This window comes from Balaenoptera borealis, assembly GCF_965194805.1.
Source record: "Balaenoptera borealis genome assembly, chromosome: 8".
NCBI lineage: Eukaryota > Metazoa > Chordata > Mammalia > Artiodactyla > Balaenopteridae > Balaenoptera > Balaenoptera borealis.
In genome coordinates, this window is record NC_138865.1 from 64,484,678 (window position 1) to 64,508,539 (window position 23,862).

The 23,862-nt window shown below is 35.9% G+C and overlaps 1 protein-coding gene across 7 annotated transcripts in view; it reads left to right on the forward strand.

Moving 5' to 3' along the window:
* The window catches only part of PTPRD (protein tyrosine phosphatase receptor type D), a 2,142,992-nt gene extending 2,127,810 nt beyond the window's left edge, over positions 1-15,182 (forward strand). For all 7 annotated transcript variants that reach the window (XM_082404325.1, XM_082404326.1, XM_082404327.1 and 4 more), the window contains 7 exons: positions 257-542; positions 954-1,132; positions 1,746-1,872; positions 3,039-3,164; positions 6,093-6,247; positions 9,323-9,458; positions 11,424-15,182. In XM_082404325.1, coding sequence (XP_082260451.1) covers positions 257-542; positions 954-1,132; positions 1,746-1,872; positions 3,039-3,164; positions 6,093-6,247; positions 9,323-9,458; positions 11,424-11,492 — 1,078 coding nt within the window. In that variant the 3' untranslated portion in view covers positions 11,493-15,182. The remainder of the gene's footprint in view (positions 1-256; positions 543-953; positions 1,133-1,745; positions 1,873-3,038; positions 3,165-6,092; positions 6,248-9,322; positions 9,459-11,423) is intronic.
* The last annotated feature ends 8,680 nt before the right edge of the window (positions 15,183-23,862 follow it).

A 23,862-nucleotide genomic window follows, 5' to 3' on the forward strand; every position in this document is an offset into this window, starting at 1 on the left:
CTGCTTTGTGTCACATGATCAAGGAGCATAGTAATTACAGATTTAATAATTTTACATTTTGAAACCAATCACCTTTTACTTGTTAATTTGTTCCCTACCCTTTGGTTTAGAATGCCCCAAAATCATCACAGTAGCTATTTGAGTAGAATTAATGGATTTAAAACGTCGTTAATTAAAAGTAATGAGAATAATGTTATGATGTGTTGGTTCCCCAAGAGATTCATTTGGACCTTGATTTTCTCTGTTTCCCTTGTAGCGCGGGCGTTGGCCGGACTGGCTGTTTCATTGTGATAGACGCCATGTTAGAAAGAATAAAGCATGAAAAAACTGTAGATATTTACGGCCATGTAACTTTAATGAGAGCCCAGAGGAATTACATGGTTCAGACAGAAGACCAGTACATCTTCATCCACGATGCATTGTCGGAGGCAGTGACTTGCGGGGATACCGAAGTGCCGGCTAGAAACTTGTACGCCTACATTCAGAAGCTGACACAAAGAGAAACAGGAGAGAATGTCACAGGGATGGAGCTCGAATTTAAGGTGTGATATTAGATGTGATGTGGTAATTCAGGAACAGTCATTCTGGAATTGTCCTTCTGAACCTTTCAAATTGGTGAAGTTACAAGATTCACCTGACCTTCTCCCTCAGGTGTCTGACTGTAAAACACTTTCTTCCTCCTTCCCTTTTCTATCCTTTGCTTCCTAATAATACCTTGAGCTCTTTTTTGGTACCCTAATTTAAACCGAGAGATCATACTCTCAGAACATAATATTTAAAACTTCCATAGTCTATATGGAGTCATTAGGTAGAAGTGAAAAGCAGTACAGTTGGAAGAGTCCTTTGCTTAAAAGCAAACAAAATCTTTGTATCTAATGAGGGACTCTTGGGTACGCTGAAGTCACGCCACAGGCTAAAATTATCTTTGATTTTTTTCTTTTTTCCTACAACAGCGTCTAGCCAGTTCTAAAGCTCACACCTCAAGATTCATCAGTGCCAATCTTCCATGTAATAAATTCAAAAATCGCCTTGTTAATATTATGCCATATGAATCCACAAGGGTATGCCTGCAGCCTATCCGAGGAGTAGAAGGATCTGATTACATCAATGCCAGTTTTATTGATGGATACAGGTATACACTCTCGCTCCCCTGACAGTCCAAAGCCTTGATATTTACATGTGCCCTAGTTTCACAGCCAGAATGAATTTCATCTCAATTCAAAGTGTTTTCTTTCTGCAGAGGTCAGCATTCAGTCCCTTGGTATTCGCTTTTTTATTATTTTAGTTAGGAGTAAGAATAAGCAGTCACAGAGTTTTTAATCTGTCCACGTGCACTCTTCTTTCAGAAGTCATTTGGATGTGGAAGGAGTTAATAAAGAAACTGTTTGTACCCTATTATATAAATTTAATAGATTGTGTAAGAGTCATTTCTACAAAATGAAGCTGCACAACTGTTTAAGTGATTTGCATGACATATGAAATTGAGCTATTAGCATTGCTCTGAAGTTTAAATAACAGTGATAAAGACATACATCATAATATTAACAAAGCAATTTCTTTTGCAAAATCCCCAAAATGTATTAAATGTGCTTATTTGATTACACAATCCTAATGGGAATTTACTGCAATAGCATTAATAATGTTTTCATTTTTTATTACCTGGTTTGATGTTTACATATCAAATGCGAAGCCTTTGCATGTTTTCTGATTACTTTAACATGCTATTTTCATTCTCTGTGATTCAGACAACAGAAAGCTTACATCGCTACCCAGGGGCCCTTGGCAGAGACCACCGAAGACTTCTGGCGGATGCTCTGGGAGCACAATTCCACCATCGTTGTGATGCTCACCAAGCTGCGTGAGATGGGCAGAGTGAGTGTCTCCTTATAAGACACTCAAACCACAAGAGAAATGAGGATTTCGTTTTAAAAACCCGAGTGCCAGCATCATTTCTTTGAAACACAGAGTACTCCGGACATGTTCTGGGCCATACATTACTGTGTTGAATTTTAACTTGCAAAGCCATATCAAATTCTTTCAGTTGTGTGTTTTGAAGAAAGAACTGGTACTTTGTTCCAGTGAAACACAATCATAGAGACAAATACGTGTGACTTGTTTTGACTCTCAATGTGTTTTTACTTCCTTTCGCTCTGGACAAGCTGGAGCTTGTGTGCCATCATTACTCTGTATGAAGGAACTTGACTGTTTTTCATCTCTGAAGCAAATTTTTACTTGCTTATCTTCCACTCCCATTAAACTGTTGGAAAGTTACGTAGTTTTTCTGAGGATATAATCTGGTAACCTCAGCTTTACTTTTAAAAAATGATTCTTCTGAAAAATACATAAAATAGCATTAGAGACACCTAAGGATCTACCACTTAGATTCAATAGATACAAGCATTCTGCCATATGTGCTTGAGATGTTTTCCTTCTCGTCTTTGTATAAACTCAATGGTAGAGATGCATCTAAAACCCCACTTTTTAGAGCCCACAGAGAGAGTGAAAAAATACCAAACTAGGAAAGTAACTTGACTTTTCTGATTTAGTTATTGAAGTCATTAAAACTGCCTGGGCTCCAGGTTCCTCAGCTGACAGAGATTGGACCAGGTCAATTCAGAGGTTTCTTTCTGTGTTCACACTTGATGGTTCTCTTCATTCCAAAACACAGTGTTGAACATCAATGCATGATTAACGTGACTAGCATTATGTCCGAGGACTGATGTAATTAATTGTCTAACTTGTAATTATGAAGATGCTTATCCTATTGAAGAATTCAGTCAACTGATGTGTATTAAGCACCTACTATATGCCAAGTATTATGCTTGATAACATGCACAAATATTGAACCACATGATTTCCCTATCCTCAGGGAACCTATGGTTTCAAAGAGAAAATGAGTCACACGCGATTGGAATCACCTTAAATTCTAAAACTGTATTAGTGGAAGAAAGACATTAAATATATAGATACATGATAAACAAAACTTTATTTACACTTTACATAGCTTGACGTTAATCTTTTTTTTTTTTTTTTTTTAGGAGAAATGTCACCAGTACTGGCCAGCAGAACGATCTGCAAGATACCAGTACTTTGTTGTAGATCCCATGGCTGAGTACAACATGCCACAATATATACTAAGAGAATTCAAGGTCACAGATGCCAGGGTAAGTTGGCACGTCTTATGCTCTCTTAACCATTAACTGAAAAGTAGTCTAAAATGCATCCCTGGGAGAAATATTTGCCAAGTGACCAAACTCCCGAAGTGAAAAGAAATCACTCATCCTGGAGGATTTTTTTTTAAATATAAGAGTAACTTTTCCTGTCCTGTAAGGTTTCTCACAAACACAGGCTTGGCTCACATTCAAATGCAGCATCTGGCAGCCCAACTTTGGGGACGTGCTTGGTGAGTGTGTGTGCCGGGAAGCATTTATTGATTGGTTGGCTGCGCTTACATTCACCTCCTCAGCTTATTCTCTTTGGAGCTTTTTTGACTTCTTCATTACTTGAGGCTGTAAATATGTTGTTGTTTTGCTAAGCCCTTTAGGTCATGTTGGCTTGGAGGTTAATTTGGTATGATTTTAAAATTGCAGAGCAAATGGCATTCTTCAGAAGAATCTGACAAGCTTTACACATTCTAATTTGATTCCTGGCATGGTTTATTCCTCGGTGTGCTAATGTGTCTGTCCATGAGAGCTGTGCACCCACGACCCTTGTTGGCTAATTTTCATTCTGCATTTCTTATCTAGATTGCTGAGTGCAAGGTTCAGCCCTGATGTAAGATGTTCTATGCATAAACTTTAATATCCTTGCTTCTGGCCACTTTCAAACCATGATTACAAACACATCTTAGGAGAGAGTGGGGTCAGTCCAAAGCCCTGCTTTGTTTTTGGAACTGTCACAGTGGGTGGGTTGAATAAAACTGTAAGGGTAGAGCTATTTACTTGATCCATTGTTTTTTTTGGAAAGCAGCTTTCTCAACCAAGACTCATGTTTAGAGATTGTCTACTAATCCCCAAAGCCTGGCCCTGGCTGTTGACCTAAAGTAAAAGAGAAATTGGTTAGCAGGCTGCTTGGCCCAGGTGACAGACCTGTTAATCCCAGAAAGTCTGAAGTCTTAACTACTCTGAAGGTGACTATACTCAAGACAGCAGTTAAGTCCCTAGGTCTCGTTTTGAGTTGCCCAAGCAAGCATGCCTCGGTGACCCATTGTTTAAAAAAAAAAAAAAAAGGAAAAAGCATGCCCTTTCAGAATTTGAAGCTAGATATGTGAGTGAAAACTCTGAGTGCATTCCAAGCAAACTCACCAACCATTTCTGACGACAAAGTGTAGGAGCCAGGCTCTGCAAATGGCAGAGACAAGAAACATTGAAGCAGGAACATATGTTTTGTTTTGAAGCCTCTCTGTGATTGTATAATTTTCTTAGCTGCCATAGCATTTGCTGTTTGTGCTCCTAGTATGTTTCTAATCTCAACTTCCCAGTTTAGAAAGCAAGTTGGCACTTGAGAATACAGTATTGTTAAACAGGTAACCTTTAAATGGAGTCAGGTGGTCTCTCTTCCAAATCGTAAAGGTTTGTACACATGCTGTTGAAAACAACTATGGTCAGAAATGCAATCCCCAGGATAATCAGAGGAAGACAAATCTGTATTACCTAGCCTCTGGCTTCCCTTCCTGTGCTTTTCAAACCTTTTCCAGAATCAGAAGGAAGTAAATCATGCTTCCATGGTAACCATCCATAAGTCTGTTATGGGGCCAAGAAGTTACTTTCATATTCCTCAGTATTCTCACAAACTTGAAGTGATCTCCCAATTTATTTTGATTCCCAAATGATTCCAGTCAGGAATATGCCCTGTTTGTATGGAAACCACCAGGCTGGTTGATGTGTGTCCATCTCGAGTTGGGCCATCCCCTCTTCTCCATATAACTGAATGAGAAAGATTGGGTGTCTGTCTACTTAACCAGAATCTTGGGAACTTGCACATCTGTATCCAAAAGGACTTTAATGTGGAGAGAGTTGTTACAAAAGTGGAAAGGAGGACCAAATTGAAGCCTTAACTAGGAGCAGGGACTCCTCAAATAGAATCAGCCCCTGTAAACTTGGAATTTGGATTCTCTCTCTCTCTGTTGATTCAGGGAAGAAAGCTGATGGTCATAATCGTTATTCCTGCTTCTGTAAACAGAGGGTCCCTTCTGCTTTTGTTGTGCTTCCAAAAACACTGTACAATTCCAGAAGGAATCAGAAGTCCCTTAGTGTCTTCTTTTGAAACCTTTTATACTTCATGAATCAGAGTAATTTTGCCTAATCACTTTAGGAAAGATAGACTGCTCCTGTATCTAACTTTTGGTTTGTCTGCGTTAAAGCCCCGCACAGACACCTCAGTTCCTGTGGTCAGCCAGGAAGACTCCTTTTTCAGAAAACAGCATTTATTTACTAATAATCTCTCCTACCTCCTTGAGGGACACTTCACTTCCTGCTCAACAGCACAGTCGCCTGGTACACGCTGTGTGTACCGCCTTGGCTAGAAACAGTACACCTCTGAGACGTGTGGGGCGTCCAGGTTAACAACAGCTACCCGATTTGCGTCAGATCCTTTCAGTGTCACTATTTGTCATTTGACAATGCTGCAAACAAGCAAACACAGCAAATGTGAAGGTATCATGACAACAGCAAAATCTCTGGTCTGGATGACATGCCTGGATGTTCCTTTCAGTATGAAGAAGTTATTGGATTCTGAAAATTTTGAAATTCAAAATTTTGAATATGTTCCACTTTGGTTTTGAAGGCAAACTTTGGGGCTCAGAGCATTTACTAATGTGGGAACTAGGTGGCTTTTTATGAGAGCTCAGGTTTTTAATGGGCATTGTGAGAGTAAATAAATTTGCAATTTAAATATATGTGAATGTAGACAGTGTTAATAGCAGGTAAGATACTAACTGACTAATTTTCTAGTTAAACATGTTTCTAACTTTTTCTTCCCTTTTTTTTTTTCCTTTTTTTGGAAAACATCATGCCTGCTGTTGTGGTCCGTGCACTGGCTGCATCCTCCCGGCGTCCTCCTTTGCGGTTGGATGTGTGGCTTTCTCTCTAAAGGACGGGCAGTCCCGAACGGTGAGGCAGTTCCAGTTCACTGACTGGCCAGAGCAAGGAGTGCCAAAGTCTGGAGAAGGATTTATTGACTTCATTGGCCAAGTCCATAAAACAAAAGAGCAGTTTGGCCAAGATGGACCCATTTCAGTCCATTGCAGGTGAGAATCAGGAATGATGAGTTTCCGTTTGTGCTGAATGCAGTGATAACTTTGAAAATATGTACTGTTGTCTATTCATTGTTGGTACCAGTTTACTGTGAATCTGCATAACTGAAATTTTATTTTTATTTTTCTCAGAAGTGTATTGTAAACCCTAAATCAAGGACTCATTTCTCTTGTTTTCCACAAAGTGAAAATAATCAGAGGAAGATTTTTTATCTTCAAATTTTGCCTCTTGTAACAAAGAACCAAACTGTGTTTTCCTTGCCTGTTTTACCATAACAGGAATTGTTTGTACATCCCCTAGTGATAATTTGTTCAGTTTATCATTCCTTACTTGTTTTGCTTTCATAGCATTACCCTGATAACTATCTTTCTGTATCTTTCTCCTGGGTTTGCCTTCTTGAGAAAACCATAAATAGTTATTAAGCCTTAATAACAATACTAATTCTTTTCAGTCAATAAGTGATTAGAATGGTACCTCAGTTAAAATTGCAATTTGCTTGAAAATTGTTGCTATATCAGAAAATGAAGCACCTTCAAGTTAATTATTTTCAATGGTTTCCACAGCATTTTATAATTCAAGTCATTGAAGCTAATAGAAATAGCAAGTAAACAGTTCAGAAAGGACGCTCACCATAAATTTAGTGCTTTTGGAAGTTACTATGCAAAAACCTTCCAGCAAAAGGAATTCACCTAATTTTTTTTTAGTTTCAGTTTGTAATCTCTTTATAGTCAAAATCTTGAAAGAGTTTATTAAAAAATTTACTTTGCTTCCCCCCCAAAATCCCAAACTACAGTTCTTAGTGATATGGGAGACAGGGTCTCAAAACAGGAGAAATATTAGACACGGGCTTCAAAACATCTGAGGTCTAGTCCCACTTCTATCATCATGTAGCTCTGTGACAGTAGGGAAATTTCTCTAGACCTCAGTATTCTCAGCTGATCTCCAAGACCCTTTCTGGGACACACAGTGTGCTATTATATGAGAAGCAGACCTTATTTATACACGTTTGCTGTGTGTTGAGTTTATCCAAAATTCTTTGCTCTAGACCACCAAAGAGCATGTAGTAAATGATGCATGGACTCGATATTCAGACAAAGTGGATGGTATATATTGGACTTGAATTACCTGGATATCCCCCTTAATTTTCCACAGAATTTGCCCAAATCCTAATCCAAATTTTCCAGTATAAGCTATAAAGAAAAGAATATGTTCAACACATTTTTAACTTCAGGCATTCCCATAAGTATAAATAAGTGTGTGTATGCATGTATCTTTTTTCATTGCTTTTGTCACAAAATTATTCGTATATAGATATATACAAAGACTCCTTTGTATACTATGACATGTTATTCATATATCTTAAAGACTTCCAGATATCTTCTCTTATCTGGGAATATTTTTAAAATACCACTTATTTATAGCTTATTAAAAACATGATAAAGTCAATAAATTTGGAACTTATAAGGCCAGTGTCTGTTATTTTCTTGAAAGCACCTAATAGAAAGCCAGAAACCCTATATTTTTGTTACATTTGAGCAATCAAATCAAAGTAAGATAGACTCTGGAGTACCTGGACCATTCAACAGAAAGATCATAAATCACAGTCTCTCGGGATTAAGAGAGACTTCCAAGGTTGAAAGGGACCTTCAAGGTCATCTACTCCAGCTTAACAGAGAGCCTTGACTGCTCCTGGTTATCCTTAGTCACTTTGTAAAACCTGCCTATGGATTTTAAAGCTTCACTTACATTTCGGTTAGGACTCTTTAGAAAACCCAGTTTATAAAGGGACACACTATTTATATATCAACTACATCCCCAAGTAAATGAATCCATCCATTTTCTACAGCCGGTACCCAAGCATTACACATGCTGTTTAATTAGGATCCAAAAGTGTAGGGATTTTTCAGATTATTCACTCTTTTCCTCATTACCTAAACCTCCAGGTGCTTTCCTACTTCTTAAGAGCACAAAAGCTATGAATTAATTTTCTTCTCTTGCTGCTGTTACAATTCTGGAATCATCTTAAAACAATAAAGAAAACAGAAACTCAAAACCTTGCTAACGTGGTGGAAAGAATCCTGGTGTTTTAGCTACTGAACATCTAAAAATAGTAGATAAGTGTATAGCTCAGTGGCTCTTAACCACTTTTTTTAATTCTTCTTCTTTTTTTTATTTTTTCCAGTTTAGAGACCCCTTTGTTAATCTGTTAAAGTTGTAAGTTTCAGAAACAGAAAAAATATATATACATTTACACAATCCATACATATAAGCTATTCATAGACCCTTCCAAAGACTAAATGAGGATCCCATGTCAAAAATCCTGTTATATTGATAGACTGTCCTTTCTCATATCAAAACTGATGTCTGAATTTGAATAGTCTATATACCTTCATATTTATTTATACGTCTAGGTGATGGGACATGTTGCACAGATTCTTAAGTGACTACAAGAAAATTTGAAGGCACTCAGTTTGTCTTACCTTATCTGAATTATTTCAAATGTAGAGAACAAACGTATGGACACCAAGGGGGGAAAGTGGCGGGGGCGGGGGTGGTGGTGGCGTGATGAATTGGGTGATTGGGATTGACATGTATACACTAATATGTATAAAATAGATAACTAATAAGAACCGGCTGTATAAAAAATAAATAATATTCTAAAATTTTAAAAAAATGAATTATTTCATACTTTAAAAATATTAAGCAGGCAAAGTCTACAATTTCAGGATCTGCATGAAGAGTATAAATCTATATTTTATTTACCATTCCTTTTATCCATTTATTTTATGTTTCCTGGGCCTTTCCAAAATGACATATAATCCCAGTTGAAGGGTTATTATATTTTATAAGACTTAATCCTAATTACTCCACATTCATTCTCACCTGTTATCATGGCACACTGTCTTAAGAGTAATCATTTCATGAACCCAACACCACATTTTCCTGAACATTGCTGTAGAAGAACCCAATGTAATATGGAAGCTGGTGGACATACGTCCACCTCCAAGCAAATGTGGCCAAGACTGTGAGTGTCTCATCCAGTAACGTTGTCTTTGTTATTATGACAGTGCGGGCGTTGGAAGAACTGGAGTCTTCATAACACTAAGCATTGTTTTGGAAAGAATGAGATATGAAGGAGTAGTAGATATCTTCCAGACTGTCAAAATGTTAAGAACGCAACGACCAGCCATGGTGCAGACAGAGGTGAGAAAAATCTCCAGGAGTTTGTTTGTCACATCTCAAGAACCAAATAATAGATTTTGTTTGCCAAGATCTCCTAGAGTCCAGAGACTCTCAACACCAGAGGCAAAATGCAGGAAAATACTGTAGGAAGAGCATCCAGTTGTTTAATATTTTTGAACCTCATTTTCCCCCTTTGTAAATGGGAGTGACAGTGTCATTGTCTTAGAGCTGGTTTGGAAGTTATCTAAGATGATGTGTTAGATTGAACCACGTTAAATTGTCACTATTTGGGGCCTACAAAAATGGCAATTTCATATAATTCATTTTATATATATATATATATATATATATATATATATATATATATATATATATATATATACACACACACATTAATGTGATATACATTGCACGAATTTAATATATGTAAAAAGCCCAATGGTAGATAATATACCTGGTAGATAACAGACCCTTGGCCCATTTTATGCCTCCATTCTCCTTCTATATGCCTAGGTATTATCAACTGCTCTATATTTCATTTCTTAATAATGGTATTTTAAAATATTTGCATCCTGGATATGCACTAGAGAAATTAGCCTTCCACTTTCTACTCCAAGAATTGATATGAAAATTCTGATATTTTTCAGAATAATAGGAGTTCATGATTTAGCCAGTCTGACCTACTGGCTTCATTTTAAGGATAATATAAGTGATAGATAGTGTTTCTGTTTCTCAAAAGGCCACCAAATTATACAATTTATATGTATTCCTAAATTCATAACCCACAGTATCTTCCAGACTTTGATTTCAAAATAGTGCAAGCATTTGGCTTGCAATACTCAAAACATTATGTCAGCCTGACAAACTTAATGGGTGTTGGGGGTGACGAGGGAAATTGGACGTTTAAAAAGCCTTAACACTTAGCCAAGCAACTTACTGTGACAAGATAGGAAAGCAAACTCCATTTATTTTGCATTACCATTTTTATTGTAGAAAAATGCACATTTAAGCAAAATAGAAACTATCTACTTTCAGCCCCATTGGCTACTGAAAATAAGTTTCTTTTACGGGGAAAATCCTACTTTTTCTCACCCCTTCTCAACTGTAAATTATAATTTTTCTATCTTATAATGCCCCCACTTATTCCCATTTGACAGTGTTCTTCCCTGTCTGAAAAAGGACATTTCGTGCTGTTTTAGTTTAGTGTGGGTCTTTCTAGAACAGGCAACTAACTAGCCATCACACTGAATTAGGCCAAATGGCACAGGTATTTTTTGACATGGGCAGCCAGTCTTGTGATGCCATTTTCAAGGGATGAAAAGCCTAAAAGTTCAGCGCCCTGTGTATTCGGCTTTGTGTGCCTGATGTTCATCACAAAGATACCTTTTGGCCGCTTCCCTCACTTATATAAACACATCAGAAACAATGGAGAATAATTCTGATTGCAGGCAACAAGGTCTACTGTCTGATAAGATTTTTTTTTTTTTTAATTCAAATGTTTTTGGCAACAGCCCAGAAGATAAATGAAACCACATTTTCCTCAGGACAATACGTGTCTGCATAGGCCTCTCTTAAATATGCGAACTGAGAATTACTTACCTCAAATAATTAGATAATTTTAAAAGACGGCTGTGACATATAAGGAGTTCCCATGTTTAGCTGGTGGTAATTGTCTGGTACTATCCTTGGAGAACAGTTCACATATGTCTGGAAGATAATGTTCACAGGAGCTGTTACTACTTTGGAATTAGGAGACTATTTTAGTCGAACTGACTGGTAAAGTTAATAAATACCCCATGTGGCTAATGGTTCTTTGCTCAAAACAAAACAAAACAAAACAATTGGTCATTGGATTGAATTGATTGGCGAAAGCAGTGATTTTGCCCCCGTCTAGATGTAACTTTGTCTTCCAACATCGATTTCCACTTTTCTGTTAAAATGTACTCATGGCCCCTTTTCTTTCTCCCCATGCTTTGTCTCCGGCAGGATCAGTATCAGTTCTGCTATCGAGCCGCACTAGAGTACCTGGGCAGCTTTGATCACTATGCAACGTAGAAACCCCTGACCCACTTTGGATTTTTACTGCAAGCCCTTCAATATCCATGGAGTCTCTTCTGAGCCATACAGGGCATTTGAGAAGTCCTTCTTAACTTCTAGCTAACAACCACTTAGTGGGACTATCACACACAAAACAAATTTAAAAACACAAACTCTTCTGGGTGGACCAAGAATTCACAGTTTAATAATCTAACCTGAAAAATAATAAAGAGAGTCCTGACTGATGAGGCATCTGAAGGATTTTATTTACAGATACCTCAAGGATTCAAAATAAAGGGAAGAAGAAATCACAGCAAAGAACCGCCATCTTGTTCAGGATTGCTTGATAGGTGCAAAGAGAAATGGCCTGAGTGCAGCAGTTCAGGGCAAGATCTTTGCTGGCTTCTTATGACAAAATGGACTTTGCTTTGACATTGCCCCTTCCCACCATACTACTCATGATAACATTTTAGCGGGAAAGGGGGTGGGGAATGTTTAAAAAGAAAGTCTTTGATTTAGTTTTTTAGTATTGTAAAGATACTGCTGACCTGTGCTTCATTTTTAACTGTGTAAACTTTTTTTTTAACAAAATGTATCATTCGATAAAGTGAATTTTAAAAAAGTTACATAACTCTTCATTTTTTATTTCCAAATTGTAGGTTTTTTTAAGCTGTAGAACTGTTATCTGTGATTCCTTGCTGTAGAAATATAAAATAATTGGAAAATTTGCACATTTTTGTGCAATACTCTTAATCTACAGTCTCGGTCTCGTCTGGTATTACTTTTACACTTCTGTCTGGTTTTTGTTGCTGAGAAAGTACCCATTTTCTTCAAATAATAAAGAGAACTTTGTTTTGTTATTTGGAATCAACAGGGAGGCGCAAAGTATAAAGTTGCTGCTAACATATATACATATATATCCATATTTTATAGGGGTGTCTATGTATATATAGATAGTGTGTCCACACAAAAAGATAGATATAGCTATCATTCAGTTCTTCCATGATTTAGTTTTTAAATTTTTTAAGGTAGAGAAGCTACTGTAACATCTTTTTCAATTTGTTATTAATTTTATGACATACTGATATTTCTCAATATCACAAAATTTTAATTTTTAAGGGAAATGAGGAATGCACATCAGTGATTGTCAAACCTCACCCCCTTAATTTCCCACCCAATCTCCCCCCACCCCCCTAATCATATTCACAAATACTATTTTGTTAGCCAGGCTTCCAACAAAGTTCAATATTTCTAACACTCTAGTGCAATAAAACATTATTAAATATCTAAGAGGTGTGCATGTGGGAAAGGTCAGTGCATATCCCTTTAGGAGGAGAGAATGTTGTAATATATCAGCTATCAAGATGTTTAAAAAACAGTGTATTCAATCGTATATTGTCTATAGTATGTGCTATGAAATTTGCATTTATGATATGTAACAGGGGCAAAGCCAAACTCATGTTACTCTGTTCAGTCGGAAACATTTTTTGTGGCATACAGCATTCCTGGGAAGTGCTGTACTTTGTTTTCTTTTGGTTTTAGTTTTGCATTTAGAGTGCCTTATAATTGATGCCTATTTTAATAGCATTTCTTTTCAGCTTTTGGTTCATATTTTCATTATTTGTTCGTATGTGTTTCTCTTCCAATTAAAGCATTATCTGTTTACCACATGTACAAAAACTCTTTGAATAATATGCATTCCTAGTTTTCAACCAAGTCGGGGATGTTAGTGATTGTACCAGCCCAAAGCACTTGGATAATCAGGGCCCTTCTTCCTTTCATAATTGTCAACATCAGGAAAAGCTACCTGTTTTATTTGTAATCCCTTCCAAATCTGCTCTGGAACATTCAGTAACTGCACCAAACTTAATTTATTAACAAACATGATTGTCAACTTTGAACATATTTACTATTTCATTAGGATTTTTCTAAAAGGAGAAATTTAAAAAAATATATATATATATGTATATATATATCCCCCCCAAATTTTTCAACATAATTTCTATAGGAAGCCATGGACAATGGCATGAGTTTGCCATATCTTACATGATTTTAAAGAACACTCAGAATAGCCAAGGAACTCTTATTAAAGAGTTTTGGTAAAATATTTTGGTTTAATGTTAGCTTCATTGATGTTCTGCATGGAAGGATTTTTGTTTTCTACATTTTCCCATCACTAGCAGAATGAAATCCAAGAGACCAAACACTTGCAAGCATCATATTTGAGCACTTTTGTAAAAAAAAAAAAGAAAAGAAAGAAAAAGAAAAAAAAAAGAAAAACTATAATACTCAAAAAAAAAAAAAAAAGTATCTAGAAGGCTACCTCAGAATGAGACTCTCTAACCTACATCAGAACAAGAGAAGAATGTGCACTATGTGGGTCTGTTGTTGTTTTCTTTTAGTTTGTATCTTTTGGAGATTTATCCAAGTGCCAGATTACTCAGTGCTATGATTTTTGTTTAGTGAAACAAAGGGGGTCAGACAGACATTGCATCATGCAGACATGCCATGTTGGACAGGTAGAATTCGATGGTGTATTGCACACCAGAACGATTGGCCAATGAGCAGTTTCTCTCCCTGAAACCAAAACTGCCCATTTGGCAAAGGGAAAGGGGAGAATAATCACAAGAAGAAAATGAACGGGATGCATACCATAGACAAGCGTGGAGGAGACTATTCCAGATATCTTACTGTTCAGGAGCTGTTCTGAGAGCTAACTCCCTTACTGTCATTGATGTGCATTCCACTCTGCTTTTCTGTACAACCATTCTATCTTCTTTTCCCAGGTAAACATCTTTATCTACCACTACCATAAACTTTCAAGTTTCCAATTATTTTCATCATCATAACCAGTACGGTGCTATTATTTACCTATGTACGTGTAGTTATGTATAATTTTGTAATTAGTTACAAAGGTAAAAAAAAATCAAAATATATAAAAAGTGATTTGTACAGAACTTTATTTTAGCTCTTTTTTAAAAATGATTTGCATGGTTAGACAATGGCGAGGACAGCCAGGGGAGGGAAGGGCCTCTAGGGAACTTTGCACTTTCTATACCTTTGTACTATGCACTGCCCTATTGATTCTACACCCAATAATGTTATTACTTGAACCCATCTGTAAGAAACTGCTTCAGAAATTCGTTTGTGTGTATGTAAATAACCCAACATAGAAACAGGAAAGGAAAAATTCTGCAGCAATGTACAGATTTTTTTCTTTCCTGGTTTTGTTTTTGTTTTGTTTTGTTTTTTTGGTTTCGCTTTGCTTTAGGCCTTTCTTTTTATTTTTAATTGCCTTTTCTTTTTCCTGTTTTGGATTTTAGTTTCCTTTGGGTTTATGGGTGCCCTGATACTCCAGCAGAGATCAGAAGGCTACAGATCCATCCTATCCATCTGTTAATGTGGCTTTGCCATCCAAGCTTGGAGTGTCTTTACAAAGATAATAACAGTTGTGTTCTTTGCTCTCGTTTTGGATGCATAGACTGAAAAATTAAAAAAAAAAAAAAACTTGTAAAATGGCTTGTTAAAAAAATACAATTACCTCTAATCAGTAGTACGCGTAAATGTTTTACAGAATGAAAGGCGTGCTTTTTATTTTCTTACTTCGTTACATTGGTGGCGAAAGAAGTCTGTATGAAAATCAGTTCTTTGCTGACACAAGTTCCATTTGTTACAAATGAATTCTAATAAAAATGTCAGTGTTATGCAGCCCTGGCCTTTGCTTTTGTCCACTCAAGCACTTTGGTTTTGAACTAACTATGTATGTTCCCTCTTCCCCCCTGGTTATTTGGTTAGTTCCTTTATACTAATAGTAATTCTACTTACCAAGAGGCTGCTATCTACAGGTGCCTGCCTTGAGGTGAGCACCTTTCACTGGTAAGCAAAACTGAGGCTTAAAGAAATGGTTTGCCCAAGTTCACACAGCAAAGAAAGAAGCCTTGGTATCATTCAAACTAGAGATCATGGGCAATCTTTAATTCTTCGTGATGACTACTATATACATATAAGTGCATTAGAATGTATATAAGTATTATCATCTTGAAACAACTGGCATCTCTCAAGTACATAAAAACTCTTTGGGAACATGGCTAAGAAAATACTTGGCTTGGATTGTTTATTCAGTCATTCAATATTGTAAGTCAGAACTGTTGTAGGCATTGGGAATGCAACTGTGAACAAATAAGATACTGCTGCTTCTCCTATGGAGACTGCAGCCTAGGGAGAGAGGCTTGCATTAAATAAATAATGATAAAATTACACTCTGACAAGTGTTAGAAGGGAAAGTAGAGATCCATGAAGTTAGGACTTTCTATTGTGAGGGACAGAAACTCTGACTCAGCTTAAAAGACAAGGAAAGTGTTTTTTGGCTTATATATTTAAAGATCAGGAATGGGCTTATATTGAGAGAGTAGAAATATATAATCTTCGGAAACAACTGGATTCAGAACTCAGGTGATATCTTCAACACTTGGCATCTCTCTCTTTCTCCCATCCTGGTTTCTACTTTCTTAGTGTCAGTTCTAAGCAATCTATGCGGTCCTTGGAAACTTTGGGATCATAACATCAAAAAGCAGGCAAGTGGAAGAGTTAATTCCCCAACAGCACCAAAAGAAACCCCCGAACAGAATGGATGCTTGTTGGCCCCCATTGATATGACTTGGAGTAAGTGATCATCTCAGGAGCACAACTGTGGATAGGAGGAGAGAATGTGCTCATTGAGTTGCCAGATCAAGAAGGATGTACAGTAGCTGTCACCTTGCCAAATAGTGATGAATATGCTAGGACCAACAACTGACTGCCAACCAACCTAATGAATTAAGGTAAGGCAAAGCACAGGTAAGCTGGGTAATGTTACAACTACATGTTGCCACGGAAATGATGAGGGAATGAAACAATCCCATTATCCAAAAAGTATTTTGGAAAACTTGATACTAAATAGACAATTAGACTCTTTTTTCCTCCCTCTTTCTTGCTCTCCAGCTAAATTGTCCTTTAATTTTATAGATTCAATCACCCTATTGATTGATCGTGTAAACACACAATCCCTAACCAGAAAAACAGGACAAAATTTTCAAGGTGAATCATACTTAATATTCTGATCATTGTGATGCATTATATTAAACAGATGTCTGATTGGAATGCCAAAGATGACAAAATAGCTCACTTCACACATGTACACACATGTAGGAATTATTAGTTAATAATAACTCACTAATAGTTTAGGTTTCTTTTCTTAGTCATATTTATGATTAGACTTCATAAATTAAGAGAATTTCGATAAAGTATAATAATTTGTAAAATTATAAATCTGAAAAGTGTTTAACTTTATGATTTTTAAAAAGGGTTTCTGTAAGTTCTAAGGAAATAAACATAGTAAGGAACAACTATGAATTTGAAATTGTAGATTGTATCATTATTTGTAATAGCAAAATAAAAGTGAAAACTAAATGTTCACTAATAGGAAATGATTAAAAAAAAATGTATATATGTGAAATTGTATATATGTAAAATGTTATACACACACACATCACAATACCATGAATAATACATTGTAATTTAGCCATTAAGTGGTTAGGTAGTTTGTGGGAAAAAGTTATGACATGAAAAATCATTAAAAGGAGGTATAAAATTATGTACACATATTAAAACAAAGAATTAAATGACTGGAAAGAAATGCATCATTTACTAAATGATAACTATGTAATAAAACTATCTTGTATTTTTTTCTGAAATTTTTATAATAAGTACTTTAAAGTAGGGGTGCTTTAAAATATATGAGAAGATGGATTAATTTTTAAAAATCAATTTAAAAAGGCAAGAATGGAGAGAAAAAAAAAGAACTCAGGAAAGAACCAAGGACAGGTGGGACAAATAGAAAGAAACTAATAATATGATAGATTTAAACAAAACAAAAATTACATTAAATGTAAATGTAGTATATCCAACTTAAAAATATACATTGTAGTCTAGATATATAGTGCTCATAAAAGTATAAGAATGCTGAAAGTAAAAGAAGGTCAAGAAATATGCCATGCAAACATAGCCAAAAGAATGCTGTGCTGTTATTAATTTCAGCCATAGCATTAGCAAATAATAAGTCAATTCACAATGAAAAAAGCTTCAATGCACCAGGAAGATGTAACAATTCTGTTTGTATGCACTTATCATACAGCTTCAAAATAGATACAATAGAAATAGGCAGAACTAAATAGAATTACATACCTATCCACAATCATAATGGGAGATTTTAAAACACTTCTCTCAGTAGTTGATAAAATTATTGTTTCAGAACAGACCAAAAATATTTGGTAATGATATAAAATATATAAATAACCTGATTAACAAAATTAACCTAAGTGACCTATGTAGATCACTACTCAACAACTGAAGAATATACATTATTCAACAGCTTAAGAATACATTCAATAAGAATTGAATACATTTTCAAGAGCACATGGAATAGCTACCAAAATTGACTAGGGATTGGACCATAAAGCAAATCTCAATAAATTTTGAGTGTTTTAATTATGTAGAGTATATTCATTCTCTGACCACATTACAGTTCAACCAGAAGTCTATATCAAAGATATTTAGAAAATTCTCATATGTACGCATGGTAATTAAGAAAGAGCCTTCTAAATAGCCAATAGGTCAGAGAAGAAATCACAATGGAAGTAAGAAATTATAACTATAAAATTATGAAATACTGCATATCAAAACTTGTGGGATAAAGCTAAACTGTGCTTTAGACAGAAATTTATAGCCTTAAATGCATATGTTAGAAAAAAAGAAAGATTGAAAAACCAATGATCTTGAAATTAATTAGAAATTAGAAAATTAACAGTTAATTCTATCCCAAGAAAGTAGAAGGAAGGAAATAATAAAGAAAAGAAATAATAGTAAAATTTAAAATAAATACATAATAGGGAGTATCAACAAAACTTATAGTTAAAAGCTGATTCCCTGAAAGAGAACAATATTGGTAAACCCTAGCAAAATGATTTAAACAAAAGAGATGGAAAAACAATATCAGGAATTTGAATAGGAGCATAATACTTCAGAATTTACCAACATTAACCACTCTAAGTAACAAAGGGTCCATATTCACAATATATAACCAACTCCTAAAAATATATATGAAAAAGGCAGGTACCCCCACCCCCAGGAAAGATTAGGCACTAGGCTTGAATAGGTATGTCACCAAAAAAAAAAAAAAAAAAGGTAGCCAAATTGCTCAAAACAAATGAAAACTTATTTAATTTAATAAATAATCATGGAAATGCAAGTTAAAGCCACAATGCAATACCAATATGCACGCAACAGAACAGCTAATATTAAAAAGGCTGACCATATTAAAGGTTGGTGAGAATCCATGAGGTCTGAGTGAATGGTCCTTACACATATAAAGCATCTATGGAATTCTGCGCCATTCCCTATTACTAGCATACACTCTGCTTTTTAGAATGCAATTTTACAAACGCTGTACAACACGGTTAAGCATTCCAAAGTAAAATGAAATATATACATAGCTTATCCAGTAGTTTTACAGGTTGTAATTATATCATAAATAGAAATGCATGCATATGTGAATAAGAGACTAAGAACAGAATAAGATTCTGTCCATTGAAACGTTAATCATAGAGCCAAAAATTCTAAATAACATAAATGTCCATCCACAGTAAAATGGATAAATAGATTGTGGTAAAATGGCACAATGGAATACAGTGAATAAGTATGATCAACATAACATAAAGCAAAACATACCATACATAAAAAATACGCACTATATGATTCTCAAGTGGTTCCCTCTTGGGAGGAGGTAAGCAGTGATTAGGAGAGAAGAAAGCAAACTTCTTGGGTGCTGACTATTTTATTTCTTGATCTAGATGTGGTTCCATAGCTATTTGTTTTTTGATAAATCTCTGAGCTATATACCTTTACTTTCTTGTGTTTTTCTCTATTCGTTGCATGTCAATAAAGATTTATTAATGGCTATTATTTACATATATACATGTGTAAAATAAATTGGTTTTCAAAATGTGAATATTATAGCAGTGTTTGTCAATGTACAGGATCCAGCCCACTCTTAGACTACAGGAATGACATGCAATTCCATAGAAAGTTTACACGGGTAAGGAACACTCATCATAACCTAGTAAGCTATTCAGTGATGCTAAAATTTGATGTAGAAATAATTGTTGTTAAATTTTAGTGTAACCATTATTTACAACAGCCAAGACATAGAATCAACCTAAATGTCCATCGACAGAGGAATGGATAAAAAAGATGGAATATACAATGGAATATTACTCAGCCATAAAAAAGAATGAAATAATGCCATTTGCAGCAACATGGATGGACCTAGAAATTATTATACTAAGTGAAGTAAGTCAGGCAGAGAAAGACAAATATATGATATCACTCATATGTGGAATCTAATTTTTTAAAAATGATAGAAATGAACTTATTTACAAAACAGAAACAGACTCACTGACTTCAAAAAAAACCTTATGATTACCAAAGGGGAAAGGTGGGGGGGAAAGGATAAATTAGGAGTTTAGGATTAACATATACATACTACTCTGTATAAAATAAACAACAAGGACTTACTGTATAACACAGGGAACTCTACTCAATATTCTGCAATAACCTATATGGGAAAAGGATCTGAAAAAGAATGGATATATGTATATGTATAACTGAATCACTTTGCCGTACACCTGAAACTAATACATTGTAAATCAACTATACCCCAACATAAAATAAAAATTAAGTTAAAAAAAAACCAGTTAACTCAGAAACTTTAATCATATTAATTGTCATTTTTAAAGATATTTCTTTATTTCTCAAGGATCTGTGTGTTACACCAGTACAGTTTAGAAGTGTGTAGACACAGTCTGAGGAGGGCATCAGCTGCTCAGACTCAGGGTAAAGACAAGGACCTCCCACTTCAGCTTTGACATTCATGTATATTAATATATACAAAAGTGTATATAATAAAGACTTTATGAAAAAAAGTTTAGTGAAACCAAAATTATTTTGGTCTCTTCAGTTCTTATCATTTTTTTTTTCCTACTGGGACTGGAAATAAAAGAGCTAGATGGGATATAGCGACTTTTACTCTGGGTTAGACTACTAAAGTTAATAAAGTCTTGGGTATGAACTGCCTATCGGTTAGAAGGATTTAAGTGTGTCTCTTGGTCCTAGATTGTGCTGGTAGCCTATCCAGCAAGTTGAAAGTGTGGATCATTGGCTACCAAGACAGACAAGCATGAGAGAATAGATGAATCAGAGCTGGATTTATATCATTTCTGGAAAATCAACTTAAAGGGCAAAGCCTATTGATTACGACAATATCATGTATCAGGAAGAAAAACAAAACCCTGGAATCAGATTTGGGTTCAAATCCGGCCTTCATCATGTTATTAGCTGAGTTGGTCCTAATCAAGCTACTTAATTTTCTAAACCTTTATTTTCCCATATATAAAATAGAGATGAATTATCTACCCTCCAGGTTTATTATACAAATTAAAAATAATTTCTATAATATGCATACTAGTTATGATTCACGGAGGATTGATGCTCATTGTGGATAAAACTCAGCATTTCCACTTTCCCATTAAAAAGACACACATGTCTTAAAAAACAATATTAAAGAAGAAAAACAATAGTCATCTACAAAGTATCTTGTAATAAATTAATATGCATAGTTTGAATCTTTTTTCTGGCTGTGGGACACTCTTTCAAGATACAGAAGAAATGGTCATTTCTGCAAAGTCATCCAAGAATTGCTCTACTGATTTCTTCCTTATTGAATGCCAAGTTAATTACTGTGAAATAGACTTGGTTGTGCCATGTTGGTGTTTGGACAGTGCTGTGTATTGCAGAGTGTTTTATAGCTATTAATTATTGTCCTCACAATGTTGGGAAGTGGACCACTGCAACCTTCTTGGAGCACTAATTAGACTCTGGCACAGAAAGATCATATAACTTGCTGAAGGTCATTCACTGAAAAAAGCTTTGAAGACTGCAGGCAGAAGAAGGGACCCAGTTTGCTGAAATGTGAAGAACCACAAAATGGAAATCCAGAGGTCTAGTATCTAAACTCAGCTTTGCCACTCACTCTGCTATCTGGGCAAGTCACATAATCTCTCTCAGCCTCATTTGAAAAATAGTAAGAATGACTCATAGATATTATTGAGATCTAGATTCTAGGATTATAATAGCCTAAAGTCTCTTGAATGGAAAAATACATTGACAATTTTATCATTAAAATACATCTTGTCATTTTTTTAAAAGTTAATAATCATCTGAAACATGTTGGACTCAGTTGCCAAGACGGAACAAAATCCAAGATTGAGCGAAACAAGGCTAGAGGGAACCCTATGGAACTGCATTTAACCTTCAAAAGACAGTTATGTGTAGGAGACGTGGGATTTAGAGCAGGTCAATCAGGCTTCTGTGCATCTAGGCTCCTCCACTTAGTAGCTGCATGACGTGGGCAATTAACTTTTCAAAGCCTGTTACCTTTTCTATAAAATAGGGATAATACTTCTCTTAGGAAGTTTTTGTAAGGAGTAAAAGAGATGGCACAGACTAAGGACAAAGTAAATAATAACTAAGAATACTTGTTTTCTTTCTAATAAGGATAGTAAAACATAGGAAGGATGAACTTCTGCTCATTTACACCAACACAGTAATGTGTAACACCGAAAATATTTTTCAGTATATTCAGTAAGAACACACAATTCTTCTACTCCCCATTTGAAATGTTCTGAACTAAGAAAATATGTTTTGTGCTAACAAAGATCATCTTGGCATTCCAACTGCATACTCTACCTGATGATATTAGCAAGGGGCTCGTGATTATTGATAAAGTCGCCTGCATGGTCATCTGGACTGTTTATTCCTTCCTTCCTTCTTTCATTTATTCAGTTATTTAACAAACACTCATCTCTTTTCCTTAATACTGGGCAAGTAATTGGCATTTGACGGACCCTGAAAAGAGCATAATATCCCTATCCTCAAGGTGCTTCCAGACTACAAAGGAAGACTTATACCAACACATCATTGCATCAGAGCAATATGAAGTAGGTTGCTCTTGAATAACTCAGTTCTACACAGGAAAGTCAGCTTAGACATCCTGTCCTCTGCAAAGCTGCACTGCATCTTGAAAGATGAGTAGGATTAAATCAGTTGGTCAAGTTTGGGGAACACATTATGGGCAGAGAATAGTGTGCTGAAGGGCAAATATTAGCACATGAGGTTAAGGAAATGACAAGGGCTTTGTCATCAGGGCCGCATGGGAAGAGGCAGTACTAGCAATGATAGAGGGACCATGTGCTGAAGAGTTGGTTTTCATCATGAAGTTAATCAGGTGCCATGGGAGGAATTCATAACAGAAGTGGCATGAATGAACCAATGGAAAGACCCAAAATTCTTGCTCAGAATTGCTGCAATCCCAAAACTATCATCAGCAAAGGAGAACTTTCGGTCCTCTCCCTCCCTCCACCAGGGTGGCCTCTGCCCCATCATCTCTAGGCCATGATAGGGGAGAAAGTGTTGCTAACTTGACCGTGATTGTGCCCACAAGTAATCATGACAAGATAAACCTTTGTGACCTCACCCTCCATATCCCCTCCTATCATTCCATTTGTATCTCTCTTAAGGCTCTTGCCACATTAGACCCTGTATTAGTTATCTTAGTTCCCTTTCCATTACTACATAAAAAGTTCTGTTAAGGCCATAATCACTAGTGAGCACAACCACTGTGCGTTATGAGGCAAGAACGCAGGCTCCGCTCACCATAGATGCACCCTTTTCTGCTCCAAGTGGCTCTTCGGTAAGTGAATTTAAGGCTTCTCCTGGGGTCCAGCCATCTCACTCTCCCTCCTTAAGCACACTTGATTATGCCAGCCTCAAGATACAGATGTGAACTGGCAGGAGGTAAAGGGGAAGGAAGGTAAAAGGTACCACCTAGGCTTTTTGCGTCAGACTTTAATCAGGGCTTTGAACTGTGCTGCTTTTAGTTAGTGGTGCCCGGATTCTCACTTAGCTGTTATTCCCTGCAGTGATACCCAAGGATAGTTGAGGTCAGGGTACAATTCAGGCTTTCTACTCTGATCATACTATTGTTTGATACCATCCTTAACTTTTACCCACATCTCATAGATACTCACTGAATCCCTTGAGGATGCACTGGTGCTCTATCCCCTGATCGTTTGGTTTGTTTGTTTGTTTGTTTGTTTTGAAATCTAATCCCAGTAGAATGGGAAATGAGAATTTAAAAAGCTCACCGGATAATCACACCATGAGGGATAGACATCGCCACATTTAAATCACTCAGATTATCTGCTGTAAAAAGCACCCTGAAGATATGTTTTAAAAA